Source organism: Macrobrachium nipponense, chromosome 46 (genome assembly GCF_015104395.2).
Source record: "Macrobrachium nipponense isolate FS-2020 chromosome 46, ASM1510439v2, whole genome shotgun sequence".
Taxonomy (NCBI): Eukaryota; Metazoa; Arthropoda; class Malacostraca; order Decapoda; family Palaemonidae; genus Macrobrachium; species Macrobrachium nipponense.
In genome coordinates this window covers 36,816,452-36,838,047 of record NC_061106.1, presented here as the reverse complement: position 1 = coordinate 36,838,047, position 21,596 = coordinate 36,816,452, and the positions used below count along the sequence as shown (strand labels likewise).

The 21,596-nt window shown below is 37.2% G+C and overlaps 1 protein-coding gene across 2 annotated transcripts in view; it reads left to right on the top strand.

Moving 5' to 3' along the window:
• LOC135214915 (cGMP-specific 3',5'-cyclic phosphodiesterase-like) overlaps positions 1-21,596 on the top strand; it is a 331,952-nt gene that overhangs the window by 284,568 nt on the left and 25,788 nt on the right. For both annotated transcript variants that reach the window (XM_064249388.1, XM_064249387.1), the window contains 8 exons: positions 11,727-11,819; positions 12,861-12,899; positions 14,336-14,473; positions 15,247-15,384; positions 16,112-16,214; positions 16,716-16,842; positions 17,811-17,916; positions 19,153-19,296. In XM_064249388.1, the coding sequence (XP_064105458.1) occupies positions 11,727-11,819; positions 12,861-12,899; positions 14,336-14,473; positions 15,247-15,384; positions 16,112-16,214; positions 16,716-16,842; positions 17,811-17,916; positions 19,153-19,296 (888 nt within the window). The remainder of the gene's footprint in view (positions 1-11,726; positions 11,820-12,860; positions 12,900-14,335; positions 14,474-15,246; positions 15,385-16,111; positions 16,215-16,715; positions 16,843-17,810; positions 17,917-19,152; positions 19,297-21,596) is intronic.

Genomic DNA, 21,596 nt, shown 5'->3' with positions numbered 1-21,596 from the left:
TCAAATCCCTATGTGCGAAGTTCATGATTATCATATCCAACGAATAGGTGCAGTAAACAAGTGATCAATTACCTCCACAATCTCCTATGGGCATACAGTTTTTATCGTTAGTAGGTAGTACGCTAAACAAGTGCGATATACTCAGTGTTTTCAACGAAGGATTTTCAGTGCCAGAATTCTCGCTTTTAATTAATTTGCTATGTACAAAGGTAATGTCCAGAGTTTCAAAAATATATCTTTGGAGCTCACGTTTCATAGACAATGAAACTTCTAATATTATATATACCTGCATCTCTGCAAAACTCGTCAAGATCAAGTGGCAACCATAATTATGCGGACTAAGTATTCTGTCTTCCCAGATCGCCAATCCATCATCATGTCATCTATGACATTTATGTTGAAGTAAAATTAGTGTTGCACATTATTCAATCTATAGTAGATTTACATCAGCCGTGCATTTGATGTCTAGGCCAGTCCCTTAGACGCTCGTGATTGGCTGTTGATAAGCCAATGACAGGGCTGGAGCGTTCACATAGGCAGAATGTATGTTCCACTTCTCCTGAGGGATGCTTTTGAAAGACGTATCCCTCATGAGAGGTGGAACATACATCCTGCCTATGTGAGCTCTTGAGAGAGACTGAGAGTTTCCAGCCCCGTGATTAGCTTTCAGATGCACCGTTGATGTGAATTTACTATAGTAATATCCGTTTTCATCATAATACATTTAAAATAGACCTGAAATTATGTTTTCTTTATGCAGTGAGAAGTTGAGCTTCTATTGTATTTGCACCAATATTTCATTCAGGACCCAGGACAGATTAAAACTTTTCACCTGTCATATGTCATCATTAGTTTGTTTTCAATAAGTAATCGAAAATAAGGATAAATCAGACTTCTCCTTTTTTTCAACTGAAGAACACCCTATTTCTTTTAATTGGTTGAACTTGAACGCCTACTGTTTCCGTTCCCACCCTTGGGCGAATCCTAGTGGGTGCGGTGATCCATTGTAACCACCCACTTGATGGGTCAAGTAAAGGTTCAACACTTACAACATGCCTCATCACATTTTGTTGTGTCGAAGGCGCTGGTTTTATGGGTCTCACTTTTCAAACATCCTATTTTGCGTTCACTTTTTACCTCTCTCTCTCTACCTCTCCTTCGCCTTCATCTACCATAACTCTACTAGTAGATTTTCCTAGCTAATATATTCCCTACATAACTATTTCTACAGACTTATGCATTTTTAACAATGCGAGTTTGTTTGATTATGAAATGTGCCAGCATTTTCTTGTTTTTTTTTAGTTTAGTGGTCTCAAGACAAAATTAATTAGATCATTAAATATCTTAAATATGGATTATTGTGTCTCAATTGATGAAAACTACTGCACTAGGTAAAAAAAATGCTCTCAAGTTCAATGCAAATGTAACTGCTGTTTCTCTCTCTCTGGTAGAGAAGACGGTTCAGTGTTATACTAAATAACAGGTACTGGAATTTTAGGTGGATGCATTCCATAGCAAGAGAAATGATATCCATATAGGTAGGTAGGTTACTCGGTTGTATGAACATATGTACAGGGTGTTTCAAAATTAAAGCCCCCGCCCCCCTCTACAGCATAAACTAAAATTGATTTGGACAAAAACAATAGTAATTCAGAACAGGTATTTATTTAAGTTTCTCTTTGAGTATTTGATATTTTGTGTGGCCTCCATTTACCTGTACTACAGCCTGCATTCTTGATGAGTATGATTTCAAAAAAATTGCAAAAAAGCTGAGACTCAAACTCCATTTCCATGAGCACTTCGGTCATCTCTCTTCGCAGTTCGTCGAGGCTTGGTATACCATCATAGTTCACTGTGTGCACTTCAACGCGATCCTTTAAGATACTACCAATGTTTTCACACACATTAAGGTCAGGGGAGCTACCTGGAAATTCACTTGACGAGAAGAAATCGATACCACTGTTTCGAAGCAGCTCCTGTGTCTGAAGAGCCTTGAAACATGGTGCCTTATAATGCAAAAATGTGATTTCTTCAACAGATAACACATTTTCAGAATCTTTTAGGAAAGGAAAAACTCCATCAGTAAGCACAGTTTCTCTGAAGTATTCGCCATTCCATGACTCCTTTTTCTCTGATGATCCACATATACTGTTTGGCTGTGAAACAGAGAAAAATTCCCAAACATTCAGGAAATTTCACAACTTGGCGATAGCGCATGTCATCGCTGATATCATCCAACTTTACTGCCCAAATGATGTCATTTTTATGATTTGGCCTCCTGACTGTGTAAATGAAGAATTCATCTGATGCAGCAACATGGAGAAAGTCAGCTTCATCCCAATCTTTAAGAAATGAACCACAATACCATGCACGGTCTTCTCTCTGCTGCTGAGTGATGTTGGGCTTGCTGATAACATGAAATGGCTTGATACTAGATTTTTTCAACTCATGATATACAGCACTATAACTTCTCTTCTTTCCCCTTTTTGTTTCTAGTTCAAGCGCCAATTTACATAAAGACTTTCTTGGTCTACCTAATGCCTCAGCTATGATGTCTTTTGACTCCTGAGAAAGGACTTCAGTCCTTACAAGATTCTCACTCTTTTCGCAATGACAGTCATATGGATTTTTGTTCCAGTTTCTTTTACCAAAGGATTCATCTCTTTTAATGTATTTATCAATCCAGGAACGTGAAATGAAGGATGCGCCAGCATCCCTGGCCTCTCTGAAGGTTATAGCCCGGATTCGGTCAATCCATCTGATTTCCTCCAAGTCATTAGCCATGGCTGTATCTAACTCCGTCACTCAGTCTGAAAATACAAGAAATGTAAGATGAAAAGTGAATTAATAAAAACTTAAGATAATGTACTTGGAGATAGCCTATAGCAGGAAACTTCTTAACTTTCCATTTGTTCTGTGGAGGTGGGAGGAGCCCCTCTAATTTCGAAACACCCGGTAGTATACTACATAATTAATTAGTCAATGACAGAACACTTGAAAATGGAATTTAAATTTTCATCATCTCTATGAAATTATCAGTTTTAAAACAATTTGATGATATATTGTGGTTACACAGTACTGTAGGAGTGCTGCATATTTTATTGGAATACAACATTCTTTAAAACTACTGTGATTCAAATTGACCGTCCGTCACAGAATTGTACAAAGAATTTCCAGTCACATAACATGGATTCCCTGGAAAATGACTTTGTGGTTAATCAAAGGTGTGTTTACATTTGTTCTGTTACTGAATTGGGACTGAATTTAGATTCCAGGCGATTAATGGTCGCTGAACCGCATTCATTCAAAACAATTCTTATTATTTTTATGTTCTCAAATAATAAGATAATTGTGAATTGCATATTTAAATCCGACGTTCAGAAAACTGCCTGCATATTATATTAAACATATACGCAACGTCTTACTAAGGTTGCGTTCACACCAAACGCGTCGCGTCGAGTCGCGCTAATTCATGGCTAGTGTCATTTTCGCCTTAAATAAGAATAGGGATATTAGTGTTTTCTACTTTGTTTTCATATTGCATTTCAGTTTACGAACGCAAGTTATGTTCTAATAAAATAGTACTCCTTTATATATATATTTTCACTTTTATGTAGGATAAATGTAATATAATTAAATTTCAGTTCATCTTTTCTTTGTATCCATATGATATACATTTAAAATCTTAAAACTAACCTATATATATATATATATATATATATATATATATATATATATATATATATATATATTATATATATATATATATATATATATATATATATATATATATATATATATTTCTCTCTCTCTCTCTCTCTCCTCTCTCTCTCTCTATCTCTCTCTCTCTCTCTCTCTCTCTCTCTCTCTCTCTGATGTTTCGGCTAATTCGTTTAGAATTGTATCTTTTAATTAGTTATCCTGTAAAATTCAATAAAAATTAAACTTGCCTTAGAAAAATGACCATTGTTCCCCTAAGTTGCAATTGCCCGCGTGTAGTAGTATTGTTTTTCTTATAGACAAAAAAGTAAATAAAGGAAAATCCCCAAATTTATTTTAACCGATAAGATTAAAAAAAACCCGCATGGAAAGAGAGAGAGAGAGAGAGAGAGAGAGAGAGAGAGAGAGAGAGAGAGAGAGATCAGACACGTACAATCCCTGAGAGTGAGAGAGAGATTTCAGCAATTTATAACACCAAGAGACAAGGCAGTTAAAAAAATGTTCGGAATATTTCCTGCTATATTTTGATAAATCGAAATATCTCTCGTGGAATATAGAAAATCAACGAAAAATCGAGAGAGAATGAGAGGAGAGTATGTGAACTGGGTATGTCCAGATATTGTTCGAAATACGGAGAGAAGTCTAACGCAGGAATAGTCATCTTATTTATTGTGGATGCCTATTCACTGATGAGGTTCTTCCTGACTACTGTTGATGGAGTTGAACAGCCCAAGGAGAAGGAACTGAAAGAGAGAATTGCGGCTTGGCGAGACACCATCCGGTGCCAGAGAGCAGCAGGTGAACTTGGACAGGATAATTCTTCAGCTGCAACAGAGGCTCGACAACAATGAAGAGATTCAGAAGGCGGCGGAAGGGAAGAACACACTCGTGTGATCCAGATTACTCAGGGAGGTGTTGCAACAGCAGGCCTGGCAAGAAAAGGGCCCTACTCGCTCGAAGCTGACACGTTGTTCCTGAAGAGGGAGAACGACCAAGAAAAGAGGGAAAATCAGCAGCTGGAAGACAAGATCCTCAAGATCACAGATGAAAATCAGCAGCTGATGGAAAAGACAAAGGGAATTGGGGAGAGAAACGATGCCCTATGTGAGAGGATAAAGGAACTAACAGAGGCAAACAGCTAGGTTGAGAGGCAAGAGGAACTCGTACGACAGAAGGAGAAAGACCCACAGTTAAAAAGCAAAGAAGCGGCGCGGATGGCGAGGCTCATCCAGGAATAAAAGCACGCGAGCGAAAAGCGCGAATCCGGCAGGAAAGACGTCGAGGTCAGGTTCGAGCGCCTCCAGAAGGAAGTGGAAGACCTCAGTGTGAAGTTGAGGCTGCGAAACTCAAGAGGAAGGAGCTGACATGCCTTCTAGAGAAAGGAAATCGTGGCTGGAGAGAAATACCGGTGTCCAGGACGAACGGAAGGAAAAGGTGGAAGATGAGGTTGGACAGCTGCAAGGAGCGAAGGAGAAATTGGTTTACAACCTGAAGAACCTGCAGGAAAAAAAAACAGACGACTGGAGAAAGACAACTGGAAACTGAAGGAGCAGCTGTTCGTCTTCAAGGAATGGCGCGATCTACAAGGAACAGCGCGATCTTCAAGCAATGGCGCTGGCCTCACAAAGACGGATGAGATGTGAAAAATTTGAGGACAATGTTTGTTGTATGGAAAGTTTAATGTTTATTTGTAATAAGTTTGCTTTGCTGATCCTTGAAGGAAGTTGAAGTTGTAGGGAAATAAATATGCTAAAATGTTTTCGTAAGAGTTTTATTGGTTCCTGAAAGGGAAAGGAAGATGGGAGGATTGAAGAAAGCGTGAGGAAAATGACAGGATTGGTGGAGTTCCAGGAGAAGAAGCATAGGATTCAGAGAAGCCCCAGGAGAACTGAAAGGATTTAGAGAAGCCCCAGGAGAACTGAAAGGATTCAGAGAAACCCCAGGAGAACTAAAAGGATTAAGAGAAGCCCCAGGAGAACTGAAAGGATTCAGAGAAGCCCCAGGACAACTGAAAGGATTCAGAGAAGCCCCAGGACAACTGAAAGGATTCAGAGAAGCCCCAGGAGAACTAAAAGGATTAAGAGGAGCCCCAGGAGAACTGAAAGGATTCAGAGAAGCCCCAGGAGAACTGAAAGGATTCAGAGAAGCCCCAGGAGAACTGACAGGATTCAGAGAAGCCCCAGGAGAACTGAAAGGATTCAGAGAAGCCCCAGGAGAATTGGAAGGAGTCAGTGGCATATTCTGGTTCTAAGATTAAGCGAAGGTGTTATCTATGATGGGACAGGCGGGCGAGGCCCGCCACGTGTCCCGGGACGGCCGGGCGAGGCCCGCCACGTGTCCCGGGACGGCCGGGCGAGGCCCGCCAAGTGTCCCGGGACAGGCGGGCGTGGCCCTCCACGTGTCCCAGGACGGGCGGGCATGGCCCGCCACGTGTCCCGGGACGTTTGAGATGGCTTTTGTCCAAAACTTAAGGGTAAAAAAAAGAGGAAATATGAGAAAATGGAGCGCTTATGACTTACCTTAGATATATAATTGTTAAAGGGAATGCAAGATGTTGCCATTGAAAACTTAGCGTATTAATCTAATTTACATATATTTACAAGAAACATTGAATGGCCTGGGATAAAGGCAAGGCAGGTATGCCATGTGGGGGAGGCCGTGTACTGTCTGGAACACTCTTATCTTTCACAAAGTGGAAAAACTGGCCGAAATCAACATCTATTGCAATGCTGGTTTCCAAATTTATGAATTCAGGTAATACAAGCGCTTGCGAGGAGATGGAGCATTTACTCAGCAATCTGGAAATGAATTCCCAAATTACACGCAACATAAACAAAAGACTTCTTAAATAATATCTCAGCTAATCACTATGGAGGGTGTTTATCTTTAGTCACACACAAGAGGAGGAACTCTAGTGCTTAAATGAAATGTTCAATGAAGACTTAATTTTGGACAGGTCACAAGGGTAGCACGTGCTACGATGATGGACAAAGGGCGTTCAGTAGAGGTGTTATAAAAGGGAAATTTGAAAATGTAAATAGCAAGATTCGTCTTGAAGGAATAGGACTGATTTGATTTTGCACTTTCGAGACGTACCTTTAGTCCTTAGTGGCTTGCACATGTATTGTGATGTCTGAGGAGGGCTCCAACCAGCGACGACGAAACAAAGGGGCTGACTTCAAGTCAGAGGGAAGCACATCTGTCAGATAACAGAAGCTGGCGTAGACTGAGGACGAATCGGCATTTCCAAGCGGCCTGGGATCACACACTGCCTCTGGCATTGTCTGGAGAGATGCAAAAACACAGCCAGCAGATTTGTGGGGAAAGTGGTCTAAAGCTAGGAGTACCTAAAGCTCGCCAAGAAGCCTATATAACCCCTGCAACCTGCCCTTCTTACCCTATACACTAGGTCTAGTCGTTAACGGATTATTTTCCCCCCAAACCGGACATGCCAATGTCCTGCTTTTCCAGCAAATAACTAAAAATGAATGATACTTGGAAGACGGGGCGATCAAAAACCGTAATATAATAATATATATATATATAATATATATATATTATAATATATATATATATAAATATATATATATATAGAATATATATATATACATGAGAGATTTTTAGATCCGCCACTGCCATACCATCTCAATCGTGACTCTCTTATCACTTCTGTAATCTTTACTAAGCCTTCCCTTCATGCTTTATTTTCATATTTTCCAATCTCTCAAACAGCAAACCTCCCATAATCTACCCAGCATTCTCATCTCTGTTCTCTGAATCTTTACTTCCTCTTTTCTTCCTAGAGCCCATGTTTCTGCTCCATACATTAACGTTGGTCTTATTATAGTGTTATATATCTTTACTTTTAGATTGATTGGCATTTTCTTATCACATACTACTCTAGCTATCTTTCTCCACTTCCTCATGCAGCTTTTATCCTGCTGCCTTCGATAATGACACCTAAGGATAATATTCAATAAAAGTATTTGAGTCTATATCAGACGATATTACAGTTTACGAAAGTAATATAAATGAAAACACAAGGAACGGGTAAAGCACGGCTTACTAAATGGACGTAGTCATGGTCAACCTTTCTTCCCGGTTTAGACAACAATTTCTGTTTTATTTCCCATTCTATTCTGTCTTGCAGTAGTATACACGAGCGTTCATGTAACGGTGTATATTTTGAGATGTGGAGCCTCACTACACAACATTCTTCTTGAATACGAATCACTAAGATAAAATGCGAAGTTGGTCTAGTGCTTACCTTTCAGACCACATCTGTCCTTGCAAAGGTATTCAGATATTAAGAGAGAGAGAGACAGAGAGGGAATAAAAGTATTTTTCCTTGTTTCGTGGCTTTTTTTATATATACTCGCAGATTGTGCTTCACCTGAGGATAAAGGGTTTCATTCTTTAATTACTATAATGGAATAAATAAATACAACAGTTACATCACAATACAAAGATTCATTGCTTGCACCAAGTGGCCAAGGTCACCTGGGTACATTCTTTGTAGAATTAAAAAAAAAAAACTTATGATCCTTAACAGGAGTAAATAATTATACATTTATATGATTGTGGATGACTCATAATATTCTCCAATTCCACCCCCCCCCCACCCCCCCCGCCCGCCCAAAGCCCAGGCCCCGCCTCCACCTTTTTTATTTGGGATAAAGAGCCGAGCGTGATGATATGAACCATAGATCTCTCTGTATATCTATGGTATGGGCAATTATATAAGTGCTTTTTCTAAAAAATAAGTACACTTGATGCACCTTTCATTAGCCAATAAATGAAACAGATTCATTATATCCCCAACGAACGTTAACTGATACTGAACTGACCTTTTTTTTTTTTATATATGTATAGGTAAACCATAAGCTAAAAAAAATCTGTATACAGGACATTTTTTCAAACAATTTCTAGTAGTCCGTGCGAATTGCATTTCCAAATAATACGAATTGCTCTACGCACTTTGGATTTATTTTACGAAGTGACACATATTTAGTGCGTCCCTCCAAACTATTATAATGCATACACATCTGACGTGCTTTAGTCATGTCTTCAATGGATGACAGTGCTAAAGGGACGGCATGTCTGCTGTTCCGTGCGAATTGCATTTCCAAATAATGCGAGGATTTCTAAGCACTTTGGATTTATTTTAACTAAATGATACATATTTATTACATCCCCTCCAAACTATATTGCATTCACGTCTGATGGGACATCAGTCATGTCTGTTTTAATGAATGGATGACGTGCTAGAGGCACGGCGTGACGTCACCCGGGAAAGTGGAAACAAAACAAGATCCTCCACCTCGGTATCAGTGTTGCCGAAGTGCGGAATTTTCGTCAGCTATCCAAGTTTGTATGCCGATGCGTTTCAGCAGCAATTTCTTCATGGAGCATTCATGCAAATTTACCATATACAAATTGCAATATTTTTTTCTTTTAAACAATTCAAATACAATATTATAAAAGATAAGACTCTTATCAGAATATGACGGTGATATGATTAGTGTACATCAATCTGTTAATATATTATAAAATTATTTCCTATATGATTTAATGAGTTATATACTGATACATAAATGCTGTTATGCTTATTACAAACTTATCTGTAAATATATCTGGGACAAATAAGAAAGGAAAAAATAATACTTCTCATATGTATATATATACGTATATAGGTATATGTATATGTATGTATGTATATATATACAGTGCATGTATATAAATATATGTAAATATAATGTATATAAATATGTATATATAGATATATATGTGTATGAATGTATATATATGTATGTATGAATATATGTATAATAGTATATATATATTATATATAATATATGTGTGTGTGTATCCATTTGTTTATATGTATAATATACATATATATGATATGTATGTATATGTAGATATACATACATATACATATATATGTATGTATATATACATGTACTATGTGTATATATACATATATATATATATATATATGCGTGTATATATGTATATATATGTTTATATGTATATATATGCATGTATGTATATAATGTATATGATTGTAATATTTATATATAATACATATTACCTATTTAAAATCACAAAAGTAAGTACGTGATTTGTTTACCAGCAAAAGCCACAGGGAAAATTTTTAAAAAAGAAAAGACAGAGTGCCAAGTACTTCGAAGATGTGTTAAATACACGAAAGTACTTGACACTGTCTTTTCTTTTTTAAAAAATTCTCCCTGTGGCTTTTGCTGATATATATATATATATATATATATATATATAATATATATGTATATATTATATATATCTATATATATTATATATATATTATATATATATTTTTAATAATAATATTAGTAATGTACTTAAGTATAACGAAATTGATATAAATCGTTCAAATCCCTATGTGCGAAGTTCATGATCATCATATCCAACGAATAGGTGCAGTAAACAAGTGATCAATTACCTCCACAACCTCCTATGGCCATACAGTTTTTATCGCTAGTAGGTAGTACGCTAAACAAGTGCGATACTCAGTGTTTTCAAGGGATTTTCAGTGCCAGAATTCTCGCTTGTAATTAATTTGCTATGTATAAAGGTAATGTCCAGAGTTTCAAAAATATATCTTTGGAGCTCACATTTCATAAACAATGAAACTTCCGATATTACATATACCTGCATCTCTGCAAAACTCGTAAAGATCAAGTGGCAACCATAATTATGCGAACTAAGTATTCTATCTTCCCAGATCGCCAATCCATTATCATGCATATGAGTTCATCATTTCATCCCGTTCGATACTTTATAGTGACCATATACAGCAGATGGCCTATAAATGAAGAAAACATGAGTGGCCGCAAATCGCGTGATTATATATAGAATTTTTCCCCCAGAAAACTGCTGTTTTCCAAAGATGAAACTGAAGTTAAAATTTGTGAGACTCAGGACGACAATGAATTAGTGGATTCATAAGATTCACATGATTACATATTAAAAGTCTTTTTTCCTGAAGATTACTCATCTTCAGACAAAGCTGATGAAAAAAAAACAGTGAAAATGAGCAAGACAATAGTGTTATAAAATGTGACACGCAGCCTCAAAATGTTAATAATGAAGACGAGGAACAGTGCATGATTATATCTTCAGATAGTGATGAACACATCAATGCAGACAATAGTCTTATACTAAGTGACACAGCCTCAAAATGTTAATAATGATGACGAGGAACAGTGCATGATTATATGATCAAATAGTGACGAACACATCGATTCAGATATTACACATATCAGTGACAGACTCGGACGAAACATTGTTCACAATTGGAAAATTAAATAATATACTAGTTTACCGAGTAAGGTGAGAATTTCGTTTTCTTTGTTTTCGTATAGAAGGCCAAAAGTAAACAAGCATCGCTTGAAAAACGTAACTAAGCGCTTGCGGAAACTTTATGCGGATACAACGGCAACACTACCTGGAGCCAGCCTAGAAGCTCTGTCTCTCGAGAGAGTTCATTTAGGCAGGATGAGTGTTCCACCTCTCCTGGGTGATACATCTTTCACCAGTATCTCTCAAGAGAGGTGGAATATACATCCTACGTATGTGAACTCTCGAAAGAGACTGAAAGCTTCCAGGCTCCAGCGCTGCCCTGTGACTGGCTTATTGACAGATAATCAGGAGCTTCGTAAGGGACTGGCCTAGACATCACATGCACGGTTAGCGTGAATATACTATAACTATGATGGGCTGCTAAGTAGGTAAGCCGTAATAGTAACTTTCGCGGATTTCTGACGGAAAGACAAGAGCGAAATATAAAGCGTTGACGTCTGGTGGAACAGTGGGTGCGATTTTTATTTTAAGAAATGGGTTACCTACGGACACGCTTAGTGAAATGATGAATTTGGGAAGAGTCGCAGAAAATTTTGAAATAACGTTTGTTCTCCTCACATCTTTCCGTATAAGTTTTAGTCATTTTGACCTCTTGCTCATTGCAGGTAGAAGACGAGAAGGACAGTGCTGGTGGTCGTTGTACCGACGCCCCCGAAACGCCGAAGGTGGAAAATTGTGATGCTCTTGCCATTCGACAGGTATGGTATAGATGCAGGATTGTTTTCTTCCCTTGAGGAAGACAGAGTAGATCAAGAACCTGCTCATTAATTACGGTTTTTTTTTTTTTTTCATAGTTTCAGGTTAAATTTTTTTGTATTAAGCTAATTGGTAACAAAAAGTGTTAGTAAGTCAGTTATTAGCCTGTTTAGCATTGCAATCTCATTTGAACCCGAAAGATGTTGGCAAATATAGTTCCGTATCTCTTTCCGCCAGTGGTTAATGATTCATCGAAGCAGGCCCTAAGTGATAGGCCTCTCTCCCCCTTTGCAATTTCGTTATGTAAACATAGTCTGTGCTCTGGCTGATTACAGATTTTATCTTGAAAGATTGTTTAACCAGGAGAACAGAATGAAACGTTTTCATGCCAAACGTTTTCATGTCTTGCTGTATGCCCTCGTATGTGAACACAGCTGTAGTTACCTGCAGGAGATCCCATGAAATGTAAACTTGAGCGTTAATATTATTCTAGAAGTGTTCATTTAGTAATGGGCTGTCACAACTTTTAAAGTAAACATGTTCGTCACTTGCAGTGCATTGTTGTCTCGATTTCAGTTTTAGGAAGCTATGATGCATTGATATTATTACTGAACATGCAAGCTACATTTATTGTTAGTTAAGGAAGAAATATATGTTATATTTATATATAAAATAGTCAGTTCCATTCAAAAGACTTCGAACAAGCTCTTTGTCCATCATTCCTGTGATTGTTAAGAAATATATTCTTTTTACTTTAATTGAGTTTGCAAGGAAACATTCTGTATAATATATAATATATATATATATATATATATATATATATATATATATATATATCTATATATAATATTATATGTATATATATATATGATTTAATAATATATATATAGGATATAAGAGAAAAACAGTGAGTTTGTACCAACCAAAGAAATGCTAAACATTTGAAAGTACTGCCAAGACATTTATAGGGTCTTTAATCAAAATGATACAAAGCTCATCATCCAGACTTGTCTTAACTAACTATTATCTCCATCCTTCTACAGACCCTGGTGCCTCCTCCGGAAGATCTCATGAAGATTCCGGTACGTATCTGTAAAAAAAAAAAAATGTTCTTATTCTCCTTGAAATATATTTTCACAAAGGCTTTGCGCACAATATCCTGTCCACATTGTTTCATTTGATGACCGAGAAATGTAATGTTATTAGATATAAAGATATATTAATGGATTCTCAATGACAGTGAATTTATGTGTGAAAGATTGTATAAATAATTGAGGGATACAGGATGAATAGGAAAAGGTTAAAAGAGATAATTGCATTCACTGTATCCAGTTAAAATAGATAACTGCATGCATCGTGCATATGCTTCGTCATCATATGTAAAGAGAGTCGTCATGCTCAGTAGTTCCAGAAAATTGATAGAGAATCAACCCTTTTTTCCTGTACACAGAATTATTAACATTTTTCCACATATTAATAACATTACATGGTGTGGTAGAAGAAACGGTCACTCATTATGTCAAATCTATATTATATGATTTTATTTCATAAGATTATTTTCATACGATATCATAATGAACAATATATAATTGGTTTGGTATGCCATGTTCTCACCAGCCACATTTTTTGGTCGTTGTCCTTTGCAAAGTTAGATTTACCAGTTTTGAATTTTAGCTGTTGTGCAAAAAATCTGTCATATAGTAATTTCTTTCGATGTCGAAATAAATGTTTTTACAGTATATGCATTCCGAAGCAACGCTCGTTACTCTTCACTTTCGTCCACTAGGAACAGAAATGATTTTAGTGATGTCGTTTATCTTTCAACAGAACATATCCGAAATTTCACCCCCAACATTTCATCTCTGTCACTTTCATCCCGGTCAAATGCAGGACTATTCAGCAGTGACTGATGCTTTTATTACAGATTTTTCTTCATTCTTTTTTATTGCATTCATTCCACCTGTGGATTAATTGAACATCAACGATGCTCGTGACGTCCTGCTGTCAGTTAAAATCAGGTCCTTTTTTTGTCCGGTGTCTTTTGTCATCATGATGAACAACGAAGGTTTCAAACCTATGTTTCCTCGCAGTCAGTTTTGTCTGTATTGTTTCAGCTCTTTCTTCTCCGTGTCGTGACACTATTTTGATTTCTTTATTTATCTTCCCTCTTGCATTTTAATCATAAACTCACAAATTATCGTACCCCTTCAAAACCCTAATCTTTCTTTAACTCTCATCAACGAAGGTTTCAAACTCTGTTTCCTCGCAGTCAGTTTTGGCTGTATTGTTTCAACTCTTTCCTCTCCGTGTCGTGACACTATCTTGATTTCTTTATTTATCACAATCTCCCACTTACGTTTTAACCATAAACTCACAGATGATAGCGCTCCTTAATCTTTCTCTAACTCGCTTCCTTGCTTCCCTTCCAGCAATCATTACTCATTCATACATGCCCAAATATCCTTTGTTCCTTCTTTTCGTCGCTAAGTAATGCCTCTGCTTATCCTGTATCCTGCAGCTGGAGACGCTGACGGTGCACATGGCGTTCGAGTTGCAGTCTCACGATGGAGAGTGCAGGATCACCCGGCCTTCCAACAACCAGTTGGCGGCCTCCGTCCACGCGCGCCTCGCAAATTATGTCCTGTCTACTGGTCAGGTCAGTTGCTCCTGGAATCAGGTCGATGGAAAATACCCCCTTTTTCATCTATAAAAGAATAAAAGAGTGAAGAAGTTGATAGATCAATTAATTGCGTCAGTCAAAGTCATAGTCGTCAGTTTCAGTCCTCCGTCCAAGCTATTGGACGGAGGACCAGCATGACGTCACTCGTGGTGGGAGCCACTTGGTAGACGGCCTCTTTTACATTAAAACCTCCATCCATTTTTGTTCTTTTTATTTTTACTGTACTTGTTCTTTCTTTACTCAATTCTTCTCTTTTTTTCACACTTGTTTTGTATGTTTAATAATAATAACACTAATAATAATAATAATTTAACACTACATTTGTTTTATCATAGATCCCCTCTTTTGTTTCTCTGCCTGTGACCAAAACATTATCTGATGTTGCCCCTTCCCCTCCTTTTATGTATACTTCTGTTGAATAATAATAATAATAATAATAATAATAATAATAATAATAATAATAATAATAATAATAATAATAATAAGAAGAAGAAGAAGAAGAAGAAGAAGAAGAACTTCGTTTGGGTCCCCTCTTTGTTTCTCTGCCTGTGACAAAACATTATCTGATGTTGCCCCTTCCCCTCCTTTTATGTATACTTCTGTTGAACAATAATAATAATCATAATAATAATAATAATAAGAATAAGAAGAAGAAGAAGAACTTTATTTGGATCCCCTCTATGTTGCTGTGCTTGTGACCAAAACAGTTCACCCCCCTGATGTTGTGCCTTCCTTCTGCCCCTCCTCAGACGGTGAACATCAACGACGTCCTTGAGTGGCTGGGGACGACCCTGGACGACGGCGGGTTCATCACCCACAACGTCCTCACCATCCCCATCTATAACTCCTCCAGGAAGATCCTCGGCGTCGCCCAGATGATCAATAAGGTAAGGGCGGCCAAAGTGCTGCTGCTGTTGCTGTTGCTGACTGTCCGCAGATATTAGAGGATGAAGTCGGGTAAACAGAAATGGGATCTATCTTAGATAGTGACCCCGACAGGTATATTATCCCAGTGAGTATCCACCTTCGCGGCGTGATGGGTACAAACCCGTTTGGGATTATCGTAAAAACATAAACAAAAGACTGCAAACATCATAAAAGATAATGACCCCCGAGAAATATTAGTCCTAGATAGCTACCCCCGAAAACTCCTTGGGCGGTCACTGTCTAGGAAATATCCCAGACCTGGATAGTGGAAGCGCGAGCATTTGATCGTAATTTTGTTTTATATCATTTTTTGGAAACAACTTTTATCTTTCAGTGGGCGGATTTTGTTTCCTTCGAGAATAATCCCCCACATTTCAGCCATTTCCTTTTGTTGCCAAACCTGTAATCGGGATCATGGTCCTAACTGCCTTCGCTTTATTGCTCTGTGAAGTTATTGCCCTAATAAGTATTGATTACGTTGACTATCATCGTAACTGTAAACCGAATTGTCCCAGGAACAGATGACATCAGTTGGCATAGATACATTTCAATTTAATAAATCATTACTACCTAAACTGTAAGTCTTTACCTCATCTGTTTTTAGAATTTCCTCATCCGTCAGTGCATATTTAGTTCAATGGCCAATATTGGAGAAATTGTCATAATTCTGTTTTATTGTTTTTTCAGGAAAATTGCTTACAGTTTACGGATCATGACATCAACACGTTCGAAGCCTTTGCCATTTTCTGTGGATTGGGAATCCAGAATACGCAAGTCTACGAAAAAGCTTGTAAGTTCCATTAGAGGTGATTTTAGTGGATCAGTGAGTATATAACGGAGCTGATGACATTCACCATTTCTAACTTGAAACTTTAATCCTTTTTTCGGCCCTAGCTGCCATTAACCCCTTTCATTCATTTCACTGTTAAGTATATTTTAGTTTAACTAGACCACTGAGCTGATTAATAGCTCTCCTTGGGTTGGCCCGAAGGATTAGATATTTTTACTTGGCTAGGAACCAATTAGTTACTTAGTAACGGGACCTACAGCTTGTTGTGGGCTCCGAACCACATTATATCGAGAGGTGAATTTCTAATCGCCAAAAATACATCCCTCTGCTTCCGCGCTGGCTGCAGCTGGGAGCGAGCCTCCTCTACCTCTGTTCATATTCGCTTCCATCCATCTTACTCTCCGCCGTCTCCTAACAATCTATTTTCGTTTCAGCGCTGTAGGCCTTTGGCCTAAATTCTATATTCTGTTCCATTCTATTCTCGTCCGCAATCGATTCCAGGTCGCCTCATGGCTCGGCAGCAGGTGGCACTAGAGTGCCTCAGTTACCATGCAACGGCATCGCAAGAAGATACGGAGAAGTTAAGGACATCGGAAATCCCAACGTCGAAGAACTTTGACCTCTATAAGTAAGTGTGAGATCATGTCGCGACCCTCTTGCTTATTTGGGTTTGAAATCTATAATTCGAGCGTTTGACAGCACGTAGCCTTTTGTTATGAATAATTATCACATCGAACCGTGATTCATTTATATATCATTCGAGCTACAAATGTCCTTTAATATCTAAATTCACTCTACCTCGGAATTGATATATCTTAGTGGAGTTAGTAACGCGATGAAGGAAAGACAGAACGCTTGTTAGAGGCAGGATAAACGTAGGAAGTGAGTTTAAAGCAACTCCTGTAGGCAGTACTTAATGTTCTTTGTAGCGTGCCTTCGGCCCCTAGCTGCAACCACTTTCGTTCCTTTTACTGTACCTCCTTTCATATTCTCTTCTTCCATCGTACTTTCCACCCTCTCCTAACACTTGAGGTTTTCCTCCTGTTACACCTTTCAGACCTTCCACTGCCAATATCCATTTAAGCGCTGAATGACCTCATAGGTCCCAGTGCTTGGCCTTTGGCCTAAATCCTATATTCATCTCAACTCAGTTTAAAGAAACTCCATTCCACAGATAGATAAATATATGGAGAAGAGAGAGAGAGAAAGAGAGTGACAAGAAATGATTCATTTATATTCGTTTTGATAAAAAGAGAGGGAAAAGAGAGAAAGTTCCCGATCTTTTTTGTTATGCTTTTTGCGCCCAGTTTATCTCATGTATATTTCAAGAACTTCACGATGCATATTTCGTAACCATTTTAACTCCCACGTGTTCTTGTTCGTTGAAGCGACAGAAAAAGCGACATGAAATGACGTAGCGCAGAACAGTGGTATTTAAGCTGACTTTTAAATTGAAGAATTGAAATAATCAAATTTGACATAATAGGCGAATTGCGTCAATTTTATTGTGATCCTAGTAGACGATACAGCTTCTGTTGGGATAAGTCTGCTTCAGGCAGAGTAAACAAATAATGAACTCTTCATCCATGCTTACAGCTTTGACTTCTGTGTCCTGGAACTGTCGGATGACGAGACCTTGAAATGCGCCATCCGGATGTTCATGGACCTCGACCTCCTCAATGGCTTCCACATCAATTATGAGGTAAATGCAAATTATGAGGTAAATGCAAATTAGCCGCCTGGGTTGTTCGTCCCTCTAACGGGAATCACATTATTTACTTGGATCCTCTCTTTTTGTTTCTCTGCCTGTGACCAAAACATTATGTGATGTTGCTCCTTCCAGTCCTTTTATGTATACTTCTGTTGAATAATAATAACAATAATAATTAAAAAATCCTCATAGTAGCACGAGTCTTCAAATGGAGAAACAAATCCACAGTTATGTAAATGTACAAATATTTCAGTTTAAAAACAGCAAGGATAGCCTTCGGGAATCTGTACGGTTCCCGAAAGCTATCTTTGCTGTTTTTAAACTGAAATATATGTACATTTACATAACTGTAAATTTGTTTCTCCAATAATAATAATAATAATAATAATAATAATAATAATAATAATAATAATAATAATAATAATAATAATAATAATGATAAAAAGGAGAAGAAGAACTTTATTTGGAGCCCCACTATGTTGCTGTGCTTGTAACCAAAACAATTCACCCCCTTGATGTTGTGCCTCCCTTCTGCCCCTTCATCAAGAGAAACTTCATAAAATAAGAAACAAAGTTCGTTTTACATCCTCAAGTATTTGATTTATATTTATTTACGGTTGCACTACACTTTATGCCTGATAAATATTTTATTTATTGTTTGCGTCTTTGGGCAACTTTAAATGTTATTACTAATAGTATTGATATATTTGTAGTGACGACCAGGGTTGTTTCATTATTGTGAAGGATATAAACCATCATTCATATGGATCTTTCGTGCTTTAATTCTTTATGTAAGTAAAGAATCATGCCTTGAATGATCGTCACAATTAGTCGCCAAGGACTATATTTACATCATATATTATGGACTAATGAGAGAAGACTAATATATTTCCGTGTTAGTTCATGCCTGATAATCTGACAAATATATGAAAATGAAAACACTCCCGCAGATATTCCAAAAACACTTTCAAAGTGACGTTCATGGGTGAATGTAATCAATTTGACAATTTTTTTTTTTTTTTATATAAATAAGTAGGAAAAAAAGGGAGCATGCCAACACAAAATGACAATAAAACATCCCGAAGAATATGACGTTTTGGAAAACTCATCAGAGCTAGATTCCAATTCCCTTGGACACTTGAGGGGGCGATATTAACTGACCCGCCACTTAATGAAGCCCAAAATATCTCACAGCCAACCCACTCTCTCTCTCTCTCTCTCTTCCAGGTGTTGTGTCGGTGGTTGCTAAGCGTCAAGAAGAATTACAGGCCTGTGAAGTACCACAATTGGAGACACGCCATTACCGTCGCCCAGACAATGTTCGCCATGTTGAAGACGGGCAAACTCGAGCAGTTCATGACCGATCTGGAGGTTAGGTCGATCTTATTGAGAAATATATATATTATATATATATATATATATATATATATATATATATATATGTATATATATACATATATGTATATATATATATATATATATATATATATATATATATATATATATATATATATATATTATTTAGAATGTTATTAGCCTTATATCCAACTTCATAACCCTCCAATTCCTCATCTCTATTCTCGGTGGTTCATAATGTCTTTCTGCAATAAAATTTCAGAAGGAATTTTAAATTAATTTATCCGAATAACCGAGTTTGTCTCTACCCAATTAATTCAGAATAGTAATGATTTTCTTTTCAATATTGAAACGATTTTTTTTGCACTGGGTAATATAACTGCATATCGAAATCGTATTTCGAAATATGATCATCGCTTTCGCTATTTATTTAATATTTTCAGAGAGTATTAGAATTAAGCTCATAAGGAATTCTCAATTTTTTTTAAAAGGCGGCTGAATTATGGTCAGCCAGCTATTGAAAAAATGTTTAAAGTCTTGTGCCACATCTGGCTCGTGCTCCTGGAGCATTCCTTATGAGCTTAATTCTAATACTCTCTGACAAAAATAAATAAACAGCGAAAGCGATAATCATATTTCATATGATGTCAGTATGTAGATTTATGACCCAGTGTAAAAGAAAATAATTTCAATACTGAATTAATGGGGTAGAGACAAACTCGGTTATTCAGATACATTCATCCCCAAATAAATTTAAATGGAGACCGAATAGTCAATAGCCACGTTCTAGAAAGTAGTTGAGGGCAACAGTTCTCGAATAAAAACGATTTGGAATTGTGCCAGACAAAATGAACTAAAGTAAGATGAAATAAAGTCAAAACCAAACAAAATAAAGGCGGCGCGGGGGGAGGGAGATATTTTGCAGGCTATGTAAATAAGAGTAGGCTATTTGCCGGTTCCCCTCGCAGAAATTCTCCCAAGATTAGAACTGACAGAAAATTAAAGAGCGATTCGATACTGGCCGCCAGCAATCAAGGATGGATGACCAGAAATTAAAGAGCGATTCGATACTGGCCGCCAGCAATCAAGGATGGATGAGATGTAAAGTGGTTAACGGAAAGTTAAAAATTGCTCTTCTGTTGGGAGGAATAAATTCACGCTGCGCATTTCCGTCTTGATTGAGTGACTTTATATTGGAAAATATAACGTTTCAATTACCATTAGAAGTATAGGAGTTGTCAACTAGGTTATTGGAAAAAAAAAAAGTCTTGAAAAAATAAACTCCCCTTAACGGGGGAAATGTAAAATAATATTTGCTCATATAATTTATAAGAAACCAAGCTTTAAAAATGATTACCTTAAAGGGAAAAAGTCTAAATAAGCTTGTGAATTCCAGAGTTGATACGAATTATTACGAAAAAAAAGGAAAACACTCGTGATCTAAAAATCTTTTGAAAGCAAAGCCACAGGCAAAAGTTGTCTTCAGTAATCTAGATGATCCTTTGTATTGGGATGAATCAAGATATTTGAGAGAGAGAGCGAGGAGTATTTCAGAGCGATTTTGCAACAATTTAAACCAATCGCCTAGTAATTGGAAAGGTTAGGGTTATCGCTTCCTTTCAACGGGAATTAAAAGATGAATGAAGCATTGTAAGAAGAGCAAATTATGGCGGCATAAATTGCGCAGAATAATGAGCAAAATATCGAAATAGGTATACCCACAATTTACCTAGGTACTAGACCAAATTTATTTAATTACTAGTTCAAGAGTAGATTTGGTCCCGATGTCAGATTGTCTGAAGGGAAGATAGTTGAGTTAATATAAGTTTAGTAATGCCAGTGCTGCATGATTGGATTCCGTGACGTAACTGAGAAACAGGCCAGAGAGAAAATGTGACTATTTCCTGAGGAGAGGAAATTAATTTAAAGACATTTCAAGAAGAAAGCCATTATACAGTCGGCTAGAGATGTCAATGATTTCTGCGATCGCACTGATCAGTGATTCATGGGGGGAGAGAGAAAAAACGAAGAAAATATACTACAATAAACTAAACAACTCTAAAAGATAATGATTGATAAATTGTGCGGAATGAGAATAATCCGTGAGAAGCATTACAATTTTGTTGTTCGTAGGCACAGCAGATGCTGACGTAGAAGTGAGAGAGAGACAGACAGATCCCTCTATCCTTTCTCGTCTTGGATCCGCTTTTATGGCGAAATTAAGTGTATTATCTTGGGTGCGATGTATCGCAGACATTCTTAACAAGGTTTTATTGCCTGTCATCATGTTTTTATGTGCCTCTGCTACCATAAAA